This window comes from Lynx canadensis, chromosome B4 (assembly GCF_007474595.2).
Source record: "Lynx canadensis isolate LIC74 chromosome B4, mLynCan4.pri.v2, whole genome shotgun sequence".
Taxonomy (NCBI): domain Eukaryota; kingdom Metazoa; phylum Chordata; class Mammalia; order Carnivora; family Felidae; genus Lynx; species Lynx canadensis.
In genome coordinates, this window is record NC_044309.1 from 30,015,583 (window position 1) to 30,032,253 (window position 16,671).

Consider the following 16,671-nt stretch of genomic DNA (forward strand, 5'->3'; position numbering starts at 1 on the left):
ACAGTGAAGGGCAAAAGCCTCCACAAGTCCCCAGTGACTTGGGAATTAAACTTGACCTGGGCCTCTTAAGCTTCAAATAGTTTCCCAAGGTTTCAGATGCGTGCCTTCAGGGGCGGTGTAGGGCTGCTCCCCACAATCTATTTTGAAAACTGTAGGTTTAAGAGGGCGACAGCAGTTCCTCCTTTCTTTTGCTGCTGTAGTTGTTTATTTTTCCCAAGGACAAATATTCTGCCCAGTGTGTGATTTGGAGAAGCTGCAGAAAAAGTTCACAGGCCCAGAGAACTGGAAGTTTGCACAAAGAATATCCTGAATGTTGTGAGCTCTCAATCGGTAGGGCAACTTTGGAATTGCTGGTGAAGGAACCAGGTGCTGATTTAGCTCCACCCTCTTTTCTTCTGCACCCTGGCGCTTCCATTTTCTGCTCCTCCTCATTATTACACTTCTGGTTCTGGTTTAGTTTTTTTAATGTTTATTTATTTTTGAGAGAGAGAGAGGGAGGGGCAGAGAGAGCTGGAGATACAGAATCTGAAGCAGGCTCCAGGCTCTGAGCTGTCAGCACAGAGCTAGATGCAGGGCTCAAACCCATGAACTGCAAGATCAGGACCTGAGCTTAACCAACTGAGCCACCAGGTGCCCCTACACTTCTGTTTTAAAGTCGTGTTCTTGAACTTGCCAAACACAAGAATCACCTGAACGCTGGTTGAAACTGCAGCTGCCAATCCGCCTATCCTCCTTGGAACTCCTTGAAGCAGAATGTCCAAAGTTCAGGCCTTGAAATCTGAATTTGCAAAAGCTTCTCAGGTGAGGCTTATAACCCACTAAATGCAGGGGAAACACCGGTTTGCTGTTTATTACATAAGGTGTTGGAGCCATTTCTCCTTATGTGTATCTGTTTTGCAGATTATGATCAGAGATAATCTATTTGTTACCCCAAGAGGGAAAGCCCAGGGCAGACTCAGGGGAAGGACATGGGGTGGGTTCATGAGTATCAGGGAAAGTTTGGGAGGTGGTTATAAGGTGCCATTGTACAGCTTCCAGTAGGATCATTCAATAAAGATGTGTGATCATCTCTATTCTGGCCAGGTCCTAGTTTCACCCTGCAGCTTCCACAGAGCAGAAATCATCCAGATCATGAATCAGAGAGCCGTAAAATCATGCTCTTGGGATGGTTTGAAGATTTTGGAGCTAATTGACTACAGCACCAAGTCATGTTACCCTTGCTTTCCCAGCATATACGCTGGATGAGCGGTCACACGTGTGCGTGGCCTCAATGAGGCAAGCACTAGGAAGAAAGAATTATATATATTATGGGTTAAGGAGGTGAATCTATAATGGCAGAATTGGAGGGAGGCCAGAATACATTAGCATTCTGTTCCCAGTGGTCTCAAGGGAGAAAGACTCAAGGTGAAAATTCACTTTTTAAAACTGATATGCATTATCAGTTTTGTTATACGTTGGGAGCCAAACTCTGATGTTGGGTACGCACAGACCCAATGAGAAATTTGGCCTCCTGGTGCCTTTGAAGCTAATTGTATTATCTAACGACTTCAACAGCATTTGCAAATGAGTAACTTCAGGGGTGAATTTTCACCTTGGCAAGCAGTGTGGGAGAGCAAAATCTCTCCTCATTTCCATGCATTTTGGTAGAGTTCACCTGGAATTCAGTGTTGTTTGTAAGTAATGAGCATTTTGCTAAAATACTTATTTGCCACTATATTCAAAGCAGCCAACCCAGGAGGAGAAATTAAAGGGACACCATCTGCATTAAGGAACCAAACACCATGAAAGAGAGCATTCATCCTAATTTCCACACCCCCTCCTATCAGGATAAGGTGAGGATGCTTTCACTTTGGCTCCATTACACTCAACGTGCCAAGTTTGAGGCTCTGTCAGCAAAGCCTGTGACTGAAGGAGCAAGGAGTGTGTGTGAGCCTAGGATGTGAGCTGTTTCCATGCAAGGTGATACCTGGGTCAGGGAGGATTTTGCTCCTTGCAGAAAAGCTTACATAGGAGCACACCCTTTCTCAGAAAAGGATAACAAGTAACTTCATAAAGCAAAACAAGTAAAAACAGCAACAAGAAGAAAACCCAAAACTGGCCGCAATGCGATAAATGAATTTGAAACATGAGATGCCTTCTGAAATCACCTCTTCTTGATGGGGGCGTAGAGCAGGCATTATCAATACCTCTGGAAGTTCTTAATATATGTCTGATTCATAGAAATGTTGAGACAAACGGGCTGGCTCGAGAAAATAACTTTTTTTTGCCATTGTAGTATGTAAAAAAGAAAAAAAAAACTAGAACTTTTTTCTATCTCACCAATAAATGATGTTAAATGCTGTAGATAAACTATAACCTTGTACATTTAAAAGACTGTCAGTGTTTCTACTATAAATGACCCATTTTCTGTGGTTTGTTACTCGTTTGGCATACATAATTTGCTCCAGGCTAACATACTTGCCCTATTTCATTCAAAGGGTTCAGTTTCAATTGATTCAGTCATGAACTGATCCAAAAATGAGAAGGTTGGTTGTTCTGATATGAGAAGTAAATCTGAGGCTTTGTTTCTAATCAATATTAACTGACCACTTTAGGGTTTATAAAGAAAAGAACCTTCTCCACAAGAGGGCAATTGAAAGGGTATACTGTGATGACTACAGTCGTTCCTTTTTATGAGGAATTTCACTACAGATATGTGACAGGGTCCACAAAAAGCCTGAGGTCTGTGTCAGGGTGTTTACAAGCAATCCTGGGAAGGTTCCACAGGACCTGGTTCATAGAATGGTACTCTGTTCTTAACATCAGCTGTAGGGTTTTCAGCTTGAACTTGACATCTCACAAAGAAAATGCCTCTACATTAATTAATTTTTGTGGCTTTTGGCTGCTTACACACAAGATTTGTTTTCAAAAGCCCATAGTAACATTTATTGGCCCTATGACTGTAAGTGATTAGCCTGGAAATTTGGAGGGAGACAGCCTTAGGAGCTGGGATTTAAATGTAAACCAAGTTCATGGTACTATGTCTCTGAGCTACATTTCACCTCTTATTCTATCTGAGTGCCAAGCTCTCTTGCTCCTTCAGAGGAGAGCTTTTGAAGTAATTGGAAATGTACTGTGGGACATTTCCTTCCAGATTTTTACATTAATGCATTAGCCAATAACATGGCACTATTATGAAGTTACATGGTAACGCCTTCAGTTTCGCCCATGGAAATTAATTATGTGGGCTCTCTGAGTCCCCTCTGGCTAAAAATACAGACCTGTATCCAAGGGCTCATGTTTAATCTAAAATGAGAGTCAGATGCTATATGAAACTGCATTTGACCCAAGTGGCGATAAAGGTCCCACAGTGCCTTTGGCAACAATAGGGTGAAAATCCTACTGCCTTGGCCAATTTCCAAGTGGTACAATCCCATTTCCCCACTTGTCTAATATTTCCTCTGCCATTCCAAGTAGAAGAGAAGGTCACTTTGTAGCTCTTAGGGTTTTAGAATGTTATGGAGTAATACTCTAAATTAATTAGTGAGGTATTTGGCACACACCGTCCCTGATACATTTGCTAGTCGTTGCTGATGTGAAATAAGAAGTAATTCTGCCTTTGTAAATTTCAATGTAAAATGATTTACAAAACCCTAACTTAAAAGCTGCATTTCAAATATAAGCCTAATTTCATCAATTAGTTGGGTAAAGGTTCCACTCAAAGCATTTTCCCCTTGTTCAAAAATGCAAATAAACATTTTGAAGTGTGTGGTTGTGTAGGGGTGGTGCACGTGTTGTGGGGGTGGGGGTTTGAAGGTGAGGATGAGTTTAGCACATGGAGCCATAGAGAAATTCTTATGGAATTAAGAAAATCCTAGCCTCTGGCTCTGAAAATGGCTAAAATAATTGTGCCAAACGGCGGCGGCAGACGGCATGAGGAAAGGAAGCAGTGACCCCAGTTGATGATGGCCGCCACCGTGAGGAGCTACACAAACATGAACAGACATGCACTAGCAGGTCTCCACTACAACATGACTGAAATGGCACAGCAATGGGATGAAGATGGTTTCTGCACCTGTGAGCTGGAAGTCATCACCTGTTCCGCTGTGGCAGTTGGCCTGGTCATCATCACACTCGTCCACCAGGTTCCCGTTGGGAGTGGTCGGTCCAGCTGTAGGTGCTGAAACAAGATCCAAGGATTACTACCTCACACCTCTGAAATGTATTTGCGAGGCTCTGGCTATTGAGTCTGCTAACACCTTTGCAGAAAACTCTAATCCGTGGTAAGAAGGCCAGGAGCATGATTCACCTCCCTTTCAGGAGCTAAATCTACTTGGATTTGGCAGAATTCGTTGGGGACTGCTTTGTTTTGGTATTTGATCCATATCTGTTCAGTAGAGCTGGCTGCCCTAGCATTTTATACATTGCTATCTACATAAACATCCTTTTTGTGAAAAGTGCTTGCATTCTCACTGGTTATTTATTCATGACCCTGGAATTGAGAACTTTGATGACAGAGATTCTGCTTCAACTGTTTTTCCTTACATTCTCAGTGGGCTAGAGAATTCGCCTGTCATGAATTCTTTTACTTTCTGAGTATTAGCTAAGCTTGCTAGGTTTGTATTAGAATTTTTCTCCAAAAGGGAGTCTCAAGATTCACTTTTAGTACAATATTGTTCTTTAAAAAAAAAAAAAAAGAAAGAAAGAAAATTGTGAATGACTCCATTTCCCTTTAAGTAAGCTTCTCAACTTGTGATCCCCCTCTCCAGAGCAGGTGTTTGAGAGGAGCTGTCTTAGATGTCCTGGGGTCATTTTCCCTTAACTCCCGGAAGACTGCATTCCACTGTGGACAGGTATTCCTGTATCTTTGAGTGTGTAGTTGAAAGGTAGCCAACATTAATCAAAGACTGCTTTTGAAGTTCTTTAAACTTAGTTTGGTCTATTATTTTTCAGCCTGTTACTCATTCTTGCAATCTGTTTAATATTTTACAGTTTTTGGCATTACCTTTCACTTTGCAAGGCTTGAGATAATGTACAGCTCTCAATGTCTGAGAACCAGACAAGATACTGGGAGTGGGGGCCTGTTCTCTAATAGCTTCTGGCCATGTGTCTGGGAATGTGTTGGTAACTGCTTCTTTCTCAATAAAAAAATTGATAGTCTTTGTTATTGTGCTTAATTACTGAGCAGAGTTATGACAGATATAGAAATGTAGCTAGGAGCGCCTGGGTGGCTCAGTCGGTTAAGTGTCCGACTCTTGATTTCGGCTCAGGTCATGATCTCATGAGATGGAGCACTGTGTCCAGCTCAGAGCTGATGGCACAAACCCTGCTTGGGATTCTTTCTCTGACCCAACCCCCTCTCAAAATAAATAAATAAGCATTAAAAAAAAGAAAGAAAGAAATTTAGCTAGCTTCAACTTCCTCAACTGCCCAGAGCACACACTAGGAATGTGTACAGAGAATGTGCACAGTGTTTAGGCACACCATCTAGACTTTGTGAAATGCATACACACACATTTTGGGCTCCACGTACTGCTATCAGTGAATCAGTGGAATCCTCCTGCTAATCCAGATACTTGTATTCACTGAGTTACCTGCCACTTTTAAGTATTTTAAACTCTCTATTCATCTGCATTCCTTATGGGATTTATAAAGGAGGAATTCCTCATTGGAAGTGGCCCAGGGTAGTACCTGGTTTAAATTTAAAAAATAGAAAGTGAATAATTTTTATTTCCCAATTTTACTACTTGGATATATTTTATCTTCTGTGATTCTCTAATTGTGTCTTGTAAATGCTAGCCCCAAACAGGACAGACACTTGCAGAAGGCTCAGCTATATCTCACCGTCTTCCCGTATCCCTCTAGGTATGTCCCATGGCACAGTCATGAAGCAGATATTTTAATAGGGCCTGTTAATCATTTTAAGGAAGAAAAAAAAAAAAACACTCCCTTTCACAGATTGTGTCAAAAAGTTTTGACATTACTTTCCCCGGATGTTGGTTTCTCTTATGGTTAAGGGCAACTTCCTCACTTTTGTGAGTGCTTGGAAACATCTGTGGCAAATCTCTTCACCAACGATTTGTACCTCTCACTACAGAGTTGACACTGGCAAACTGCCACCAGCCTCAGTCTTTTCAGCCATCCATTCATTCCACCTCTTAAATCAGTGTTGCTTTCTAGAATCCAGGCTGATGACCTGCATCATGGCAACCGACTCCCTTTTCCAGATGAACACGTTTCCCAGTAAATGGAACAAACATTGTCTACAGTCGGTTCAATCTGCCCATCCCTTTTTGTTTCTTGGTATCTTTGCCAAAGTCCTGGCACATAGTCATTCTTAGTCTGTGCTGATAGTGACTGGATAATTCAGAGGTCTGAGATATGACTACAGATAAGGAAACAACTACACAATAAAGAATGGGAGATAATGGCCTGCTTTAAAATAAATACATACAAAAGTAGCTATGAATTATTCACTAGTATGGTGATTTATAGCTTCAGATTCTTTAGTGCATAAGAAAAGTTTTATGATGTTTAATGTGCTCAAGAATGTAATTATATTTGGGTAGCTCAAAACACAAATAATTTTGAAACCACAAGAAGGTGATATTAAAAAGCATTCTTTGAAACAACCATGATCATATGCTCAATTGATTAACATCTGGGTACCAACAATAGCCATTCTTTGAGCTAACCTAGAGAAAGACCTTTATGGGGATGGAAAAGTTGGTTACTCTTTATGCCCAAATCTAAGGCAGATGGGAATTCTAATGCACAAAAGCATTAGATGGTACAATAAACAACTATCATATCATTTTTCAAACATTCCTTTTATTTATTATGTGATTAAAAAATGCAGAGGTAAGTGCAGTTCTGAGGTCAGTGTGTGAGCTGAATTTGTCCTTGAGATGACTTTCATATGATAAGTGTATGCAGTAATATCCTCAAACAGACCTCACCGTACATTCATACATATTATCTCATGTAAAGTTTTGTTTCTCTGCAGTAGCCTAAGCAGTTCATTCAAGATAATGGTGGTGGTTCTGTCTGTCAAATGCTGTTTCCCACTAGTATGAGATGGCAGTCAACACTGCAGACAGAAAGTTGAATGGGACACAGATGGCTAAACAACACTAAAAAGTCAAAGGAATTAGTGATTGCCAGGGGTCTAGGGGAAATTGCTTGATGGGTGGGGGTTTTGCTTTGGAACTAGATAAAAGTGGTGGTCGCAAAAATAACTGTGAATGTACTAAATGCCACTGAATTGTTTACTTAAAAATGGTGAATTTTATGTTATGCAAATTTCACCTCAGGAAACTTAAAAAAGTCAAAGAAGGCAACCCAAAGAATCTGAGGAGAGTTCCACAAACAACCAATACAAAAGTGGGATTCTGAAGGCACTGTTTGGTGGAATGTGCTAGAACGTCGAGCCTCACAGACTGACAGGCACAAGGTAGGATCACCCAGGGGAAAAAGCTGGCAATTTGCAGCCTCGCCATCAGGGGCATAAATGCATGAAGAAAGAGATTAAAAAGCCGGAAACTAGAAGGGACTCGGGACGTTGTAATTACCTTCCACTTCACAGCCCAGCAGCTCCATCCTCAGCCCCAGTCCTCCATGAGTGGCTCTCTCAGGGTAGATCCTGATGAATCGTGTGGAAAGAGGTGGAAAAGTCCGTAGCTCTGGTGTATCGTAGTTGTTGTTTCCTTCAAAAGACTGAAGTAGGAGAAACACCATTATCAATAAAACCTCCCTTTCGGTAGAGGAATCCCTCCTTCAGGACTCTTAATAGGGCAGAGAAACAGACCCCATCCCACCACCTCGTAAATGGCTGACATGTCTTTCATAAATGAGAAAGGGGGGGGAAACAACTAAAGCTTCTCTAAGAAGTGACAGATGTCATTTCTCAGAAACTTTGAAGTACACACTGAGGCTATACCAGAAGCTGAGGATTTAATGAGACACGTTTTCAATGCTATGCTGATGTGCCTTCAAGAAGTGACACTTCTACCACCTCCTTGAGGTGGAGGAAGAGAAGTCAGGAAGAGAAGCTGCCATTTTTCAGAGCTATGTTAGACACCACATTTTCAGTGACGACTCCTGTTACATTCTCTTAAAGAAGCGGGTCCTAGTTTGCTAAAACCTGTAGAAGAGGGAGTGATTAAATTCCTGAAGAAGGAGATATTAAATTTAATGTAGTACAAGTGCTATTTAGTTAGGAACTGGGGTTATTCCAACTCACTGAAATTGCTATTTACTTAAGCAGAACCACCAGTTGGAGGCATTTGTAGATAAAAGAACCTCTCAGGAAAGTAACAAGGGTCCTGGCTATCAAGTGAGGCTCTGATGCCTGGCTGAACTGCAGTGTGAATGGGCTCCTTTTTTTGAAATACATTCCTGACTTGAAGTCACTGTGACATTCTTCAGGGGCCAGGCCACCCATTGCCTGTGCTGCTACTTGATTATTTTATTTCCCTTTTTACATTGACAGGAAGGTCAAAATCCTTGAGTGGAATCATAAGAAAATGGAACAATAATTTTTTCAAGAAATAGATAAGCCTTCTTCTATCCTCTTCTCCCAACATTATTCTTTAATCCTACCCCTAAAGGGAGGTGGGGAGGGAGATTAGGAAAATCAAGTTGCCTTATCATTGCGAGTGTCTTGTTATACATGAAACATCGCATCATGTTTCCTGGTGCAAGGCGTTGTTCTAAGTGCTTAAAGTATATTAATTCATTTGATCCTCAAGACAACTCCTTGAGGTACATTCTATCATTATCCTCAGTTGACAGGTGAGGCACAGAGAGGTCAAGTAATTTGCCCAAGGCCATACGTACAGTAAGTGTCAGAGCCAGGATTCAAACCTAGGCAGTCTTAACTGGGGCCCTTCACCACACTGCTATGATGCCTCTGCCCTTAGAAATAATCATGTCTAATCTCATTACATTCAGGTAACTGAGGTCTATAACCAAGGCCACATACTTAGTTTCCTTAATTTTTCTTTAAATGTATTGCAGTTTGGGTTACTGACTGGTAGATTAGATTGAGTGGATGGCCAGCCACCAGGCCATGTCAGTCAGGAGCAGGGACCATACCCGATTCCTGGATCAAGATGTCATAAGCCAGCAAAAGATGTAATCATTCAGTGGTAGAAATATCAGGGCTAAAAGGGACACACATGTAAGTGAAAACAGACGGATTGGGTTGACTGTGATCTGGCCAGAGGTTCTCTGAGTTCCAGAAATAAATTAATTGGTCCTATCCAATCCAGAAAAGTCTCCAGAAATCTAAAGGACGTGGTTAACACAGACTCGCTTCTTCCCCTAAAGCTGCCTTCTCTTATTTTGAAGAGTAAAATCATTATTGGGGTTCTGCACTCTTGATGGAACACAGTTGCTTCCAGTAATTGGGAATCTGACATATATTATTGTTAGGCCCAATTAAGTGTCGTCAGTGAGATATAATTATAATGAAAGCAACATTACTATGCATGCCTGTTCTATGTTAATATAGCTCCAACAATCACAGGAGAAAAGCACTTATAGCTATAGACTCCCAGCTCTTCTTCTAATTTTAACTTGAGTAAAGAATTAGGACAATGTAGAAAATTATAAAAGCTGTCCGTGATGAGCTGGAAAGAATATTAGCAGCGAGGATCTATATGGAAATGAGCTAACACTGCTAACATAAGATCGTTTATGAAATATCTTTGTGTCCTGTTACTCACCGTGGTTTAGAAGAGGGATTTGAGCATTTAGATCTCCTCTCTGCTTAATTCAAAGACTCTGATATACCTTGTCCATCATGTACTACTTGAGGGTAGGAAGTGAGGAGCAGGATATAGGGGATTTTATAGCCATCAAAGTACTGTTTGATTCATAAAACCCAGTACTCATTCTACTATTACACAAAAGATACTTGGCATCCTAAGCAGGTGGCCTTCATTTGTAAGTTTAAATAGAGTATGTTTTAAGTATCATTATACAACTTAGTAATATGCACTGCACCTAAACTGAAGGCTTTACCCATGTCCTTTTGCATCTTAAAGATTTTATTTAAGGAGAAGGACATGTCAGGAATGACAGATTAGGCTCTATGTAAATAATTTAGAGGCTTTTGTGGTTTTAAATATCATAGGGGGATGATAATGACGGATAAGATCATATTTGAGGAGAAAAATCTCACATACTCATGAGTGGAGTTTTTTGTTAAGATTGAAACCTGTGTGCTGGCTCCTGGTGGAATTCTATGCGCAATGTACTACAGTAGAGTGATAGCTTTAGACTTAATTGCAGACTCGATGAGGCACCTTATCCAAAGCATATGGTAATTTGTTTTCTTTCTCTCCTAGAACCCTCATGTTGAAGGTGTCACAACACCTGCTGTTGTCACAACAGCACCAGGATGCTGCTGATGTGTGGCATATTCACACTTTGTGACAAAGTCAGAAGGCTCACAACTCCTCTGAAAAGATGGGCTCTTAAGGGGAACTCTGGTTTCTGGTGTTTATTTTACTTTTTCTTTTATCAAAACAAGAGGGGCAGGCATAAAGGGGGTGGGGGATGAAATGAACACAAGAAGGAAAGTAGCTGTAATGTAGATTTAAAAAAAAAAAACACTGGAAATTGTTTAGAAACCACAAGTTAAGTAGGGGCGAGATGGGAGAGAGATTCTTACATTTCCGACAGCATCATCACTGTCAGTGGCCTGCCACACTGGTGCTGACCACGGCCTTGGTGGACAGGTAGCCAGTGGGGACAGGTGGTCTCTGCAGAGTCCAGCTTCTGGACAGAGGGGGATCTGGCTGTGCCATTGGCCTTTTGTTTCCTGCCTGCAAAGCCCTTGGCCTGAGTCACTATATTCAAGGCACATCACCACAGTCATTTAGAGTGGGAACAAGGATAACATTCCCTTCAATGGGCTAAAATCTTTTCACAAAAGGAGTAGGTCCTGAGCAAAGCAGAGATGCAAAAGCTGGGATGGAAAGCTAGTTGTGTTGGGTGTGAGAAGTGCCATCAGCTGAATACTTCCCTCAGTGCACACAGAACTGATGGTCTATGGGTTGTTACTTATTCACACTCAAACCAGCCATCATCAGGCCTAGCTGGTGTTGTGTGCTCAGAAAATGCAAATCAGTGCTCACTTCGGCAGCACATATACTAAAAAAAAGAAAATGCAAATTAGTTTGACCACCAGCCTAAGTAAAACATAATCCCTAAAGAATCTGTTTGGTTAAAAAAAAAAACGATACCACGTGTTGTGATGAATGTTGGAATATCTCCCTTATCATTGGATCAAGAGCCAAGTGTATTTTAAAAGGTTCCAAGGCATAAAAAAACATACTCAAGCATTATTCACAAAAGCCAAAAGGCAGAAACAATGGAAGTGGCAATAGGTGGATGAATGGATACGCGAAATGTGGTATGTGCATACAGTAGAGTATCATTCAGCTTTAAAAAGAAATGGAATCCTGTTGCTCCAACTTGAGGACACTGTGCTAAGTAAAGTAAGCCAGTCACAAAGAAACAAATATTGTATAATTCCACTTATGGGAGGCTCCTGAAGAAGTCAAATTCACAGAGACAGAAAGTGGAATGGTGGTCGCCAGGAGCTGGGGCATCAGGAAATGGGAGTCATTGTGGGGTGGGTACAGATTCTCAGTTTTGCAAGATGAGGAAGTTCTGGAGATCGGTTGCACAACAGTAGGAATGTACCTAACACCACTGAACTTTACATCTGAAAAGGTTAAGATGGTAAATTTTAGGTTATGTGTATGTCACCACAATTAAAATGTAAAAAAAACAAAAAACAAAAAACCAGCAACAAAAACCCCCCAAAAACCACTTAAATGAGGGATGGGTGAGAGAAGGGAAAAGGGATGGGGGTGGGGCAGTGGCTAACAGATTAAAATCTGTTGAGAGATTCTGAGTTTCTGCTGGGTTGCCCTGTCAGTCCCCAGGCTCCCAGGCTCTGGGCCGCCCTGTCTCCTGAGTGTCGAGCTTTCCCCTGTTCCCTAAGGAAGGAAAGGCGGCCAGCAATGTAATTCTTTTCTGCGTTGATCTCAGATACCACTTTTAGCATCTCATTCCTGTCTTCCCTAGAATGGGGGTCTTACGGACACCATCCACACTTCCACTGATGTCATGGCTTAAAAGAAATACAAAGTCGTACTTCCTCAGGAAAATGCTGGAGGTCTTGGATTTAAGTCAATGACACGAGAAAGGACTTCCTCCCCAGCAGCTGCTCCCATCCCTGGATCTCACCTTAGCCTTGCGCTTGCTGTCATCCATGATCATTTTCCAGTCTGAGCCATTGTTGCTGTACCCGATCTTGAATTTCCTCATGAACACCTTGTTTTCCCTGTGCTTCCCCCCCTGAATGATGATGCCCCTCACAATCTTCTCTTCCCCCAGGTCCACTTGGAGCCACTCGTTTATGTATGGGTGAGGAGCAGGTGGCAGTGCCCAGCCGGAGCGACTGGTTACCAGGCGAATATTTTCAGGCATCCAGTTTCTGTCCCCTTGGTTTGATGCTGTTATCTGGGAGTCAGAGATAAGTCCAGACACCATACCCAACATGCCAGAGCAAGGATAATCTAGAGGGTGGAATGAAATAGATGATGTAAAATGATTTTCTATAACTCTCCATGCTTAGAAAGAGAATACCACAGACTGAATAGGAACATTGTACCCATTCATATACATTTTTAAGTCTCTGGATCATTTGACATTAAACCAAAGCGCTGCCTCCCTCAAACCTTTCTCCTAGACTTATAGCACTCCCTCCCACACTCACATTCCAAGAAGGAAACTCTTCCGTGAAGATAGACATTTCCCCATTTTTGAGTTCTTCCAAGCTTAATGTCAAAGTACTGATGTTCCAGTCCCTTTGGTATCTAGAATTTAGCCCTAGATCCAGTACAGGCCCTGCCCAACAGAGGTTCAGTTTATGATAGGCTGGAGATAGGAAATCAGTAATTCCAACAGCCGGAGGCTGTCCTGCCCACCCCTTTTCTAACTTCTTTAGGAGCTTTCCACACGAAAATCCCATTGTCGTCACAAACGTACCATGTCCAAACCCAAACGGACCTTTTCCCCTTGATACTGAATTTCTTTATCAAACTCTGTGTTTTAACCAGTGGAACTGCCAACCAGCTAGTTTCTGCCTAGTCATCTAGTCTTTCTCTATTTTATATATTCCATTCCTGTTCTGCTACTAAATCCTGTCATATTTTCATTAAAAAAAAAAAAAAAAAAAGTATGTTGGTTGGTCCTGCCTTGTGGTCCTCATTTCCTTTTGGCATTACTCTGGTCTGCATCCTCCTGGCCAGGGTGCTAACTAGTCTGGTTGACTTGTCAGACCCCAGTTATGAATCTATACCATCCATAACTGCCAATTCACTTTCCATAAAAAAAAAATTTTTTTTGCAATGTCATTCTTAAGCTCAAAAATCTTCCATTGCTAAGTAAAATAAGCCAGACACAAAAGGACAAATATTGTATGATTCCATTGATGTGGGGTATGGAGAGGATTCAAATACATAAAGAGAGGAAGTAGAATGGTGGCCACAGGAACTGGTGGGAGGCAGGAATGGGGAGGTGGTATTTAATGGGTACAGAGTTTCAGTTTGTGATCATGAAAAGCTCTGAAGATGGAGTGTGGTGATGGCTGCACAATAATGTGATTGTACGTCACACAACTTAATTGTACACTTAAAATGGCCCAAATTAGGGGCGCCTGGGTGGCGCAGTCGGTTAAGCGTCCGACTTCAGCCAGGTCACGATCTCGCGGTCCGGGAGTTCGAGCCCCGCGTCAGGCTCTGGGCTGATGGCTCGGAGCCTGGAGCCTGTTTCCGATTCTGTGTCTGCCTCTCTCTCTGCCCCTCCCCCGTTCATGCTCTGTCTCTCTCTGTCCCAAAAATAAATAAACGTTGAAAAAAAAAAATTAAAAAAAAAAAAAATGGCCCAAATTATAAATTTTATGTGATGTGTATTTACCACAATAATAAAAGAAAGAGAGCTTTAAAAAATTTCCATGGCCCCCCATTATTTATAGGACTATATAAAAAGTCTATCCAGCCTTTGAAATCTTCATTTTGGTTTCATTCTGTTTATCTAATTTTGTTTCCTCTTACTGACAGCATATTTCAGTGAATCCATCTTTTTGTATACCCTAGATACAACCCTCATCATTATCTTTGCTCAAAATGTTCCTGCAGCCCCTTATCCTCCTGTTGACAGAGGTAAGTTCTGCTGAAATTTTAAAACCTATCTTAAACTCTTCATGGAAACTTCTGAAACTATTCTAGCCTTTATTCCAAACTCTCCCTTGTCAGAAATATGATTGCATGTGGAGAAAGTAGCACACAGTTTAGCATTAAATTGTTCTCTCCATGCTTTTTTTTTTTCAATTTTTTTTTTCTCAATGTTTTTATTTATTTTTCGGACAGAGAGAGACAGAGCATGAACGGGGGAGGGGCAGAGAGAGAGGGAGACACAGAATCGGAAACAGGCTCCAGACTCTGAGCCATCAGCCCAGAGCCCGACGCGGGGCTCGAACTCACGGACCGCGAGATCGTGACCTGGCTGAAGTCGGACGCTTAACCGACTGTGCCACCTAGGCGCCCCCTCTCCATGCTTTAAGATTGGTTATCTTGCATCCACAGCTAGATTATAAATTTCTCAAAAGCAACAAACAGCATCAGGGGCACCTGGGTGGCTCAGTCAGTTAAGCATTCGACTTCGGCTCAGGTCATGATCTCAGAGTTCGTGGGTTCGAGCCCTGCGTCGGGCTCTGTGCTGACAGCTCAGAGCCTGGAAGGAGACTGCTTTAGATTCTGTGTCTCCCTCTCTCTCTGACCCTCCTCTGTTCACTCTCTGTCTCAAAAATAAATAAACATTAAAAAAAAAAAGCAACAAAGAGCATCAGATCTTTTTACATCTTCTGCAGCAGTCCAAGTAGCTTCTGAGCATAAGGAGAGTATCAATCATTGATTAATTGATTGGCCACTTAATAACAAATCATTCAATTATTCTCCTTTCAAAACTGTACACCTCAATCAAGGACATGCATAAGAATGATAACCTATTTTTCTTTGAAACAACTCAATTCTGCATAATATAACTAAAATTTAGCTTAAAAAATATAGCCATCCTAAATGAGAGGCATGCATTTAATGAGATTAAACTGTGTCCATGTTATCTTCTGGTCCTTAAGAGTTAATTGCTCAGATACTTTCCAATGAGTTGTACATTTCAGGTCATGCCATTTCTTTATCCAAGCATTCAGTCCCGGCTCGGAATTATGCATGTCCTGTCTTCCATACTGCAGCCTTGAAAGCCTCTCCTCATTTTACCCCATTTGTGACAGGCATAAATAATGGAATAAAAAACTTTCTTATGGGGGTGGGATGGAGGGAGGCTTTCTTTCATTCTCTTCCCTTCACTAGGAAGTCCCCATTATCTTGCCCTTCCCACTACCTAAACCACTACAAATCTTGAGCCATTTTTGAATGCTACAATTTTCCCAACATTTCCCACTAGGCATGGTTTTCTTTCTATGAGACTCTTCTTTAGCACTTTATGTGCATTTCTCTATATTGATGACCCTATGCAGCTCCTTGGATTGCTGCTACTGGCCTCACCAGATTTTGTCTTTGAGGACATAAGCCAAGTCATATTTAAATTTTTTCTATGACTCCTTGAGCCCAGCTTTCTATGGTATTTACTTAACAAATATTTGATAAATGAATCAACTTATTAACACAATAAAGGCAACTGCCATTTTTCTCAAGCACCCTTTCCTGTAATTCAGTCACAGTAGCTGCTCTTGGCTGGGACCTGGATACAATAAATTCAATGAGGATTAAAAAAAATTATAAAAAGTATTTTACTGAGGGTCTATGAAATTGTAGTGCTAAAAATAGAAGTCACATTTTTGGTCACTGTGGTCACACCTGTCTGATTCAAAATCAGCTTTTATAAAGAAAATGTTTAGCTAGTAATAAGTACCAGATGTTACCATCTGGACAAAAACACAATTAACTTGAATATTGTAAGGAGAGCACAACCTTTACCAGATTAACGTCCTTTCTCTAATGCAGACTTGGCTAAAGCAGAGTTTACATATCAACAAACCTAGTGATGCCCAGCCCCCATTCTGCTAACATATCCACAGTACAGTTAGACCCTTGTTCCTTCTATAAGTCTGCCTCATCCAAAAAAGAACAGTGAAGAGGCACATTGATTTGCCTTTAACTAAAAATTAGCACTTTTAACAATGTTAAATAACAATTATTAATTCAACAATTTAATAACTCACTTTTAGCAATGATTAGGAGAAAAGTTACACTAACATTTCAAGGTTTGAATAAGATGCTAGGATCTAGTTCTATTCTTCCATAGCAGGCTTGCTCAGATGTGCTTTAGCCTGGCTACATGTCAAATCCTTTGGAAATAGTGTTGCCAAATTTAGCAAACAATCAAAGAAAAACAACAAAACAGGAAACAGGATGCTAGACTAAATTAGAATTTAAAATAATGAATAATGTTTTAGTATAAGTATGTCCCAAATATAGCATGGGACATACTTATACTAAAAAATTCTTTGTCATTTATCAGCATCAAATTTAACTGGACATTCTGTATTTTACCTGGCAACCCTGTTCGAAAACTTAAAAAGCAATATTAGAT

The 16,671-nt window shown here is 41.1% G+C and overlaps 1 protein-coding gene across 4 annotated transcripts in view; it reads right to left on the reverse strand.

The window, feature by feature from the left end:
- Positions 1-16,671, reverse strand: part of NRP1 (neuropilin 1) — a 138,089-nt gene that overhangs the window by 18,336 nt on the left and 103,082 nt on the right. For 2 of the 4 annotated variants that reach the window (XM_030321698.1, XM_030321697.1), the window contains exons 9-11: positions 12,244-12,575; positions 7,551-7,695; positions 4,076-4,159 (exon numbers count right to left, since the gene is read on the reverse strand). In XM_030321698.1, coding sequence (XP_030177558.1) covers positions 4,076-4,159; positions 7,551-7,695; positions 12,244-12,575 — 561 coding nt within the window. Of the gene's footprint in view, positions 1-4,054; positions 4,160-7,550; positions 7,696-12,243; positions 12,576-16,671 lie in introns of all 4 variants that reach the window. The other 2 variants (XM_030321696.1, XM_030321695.1) reach the window with 1 other exon arrangement.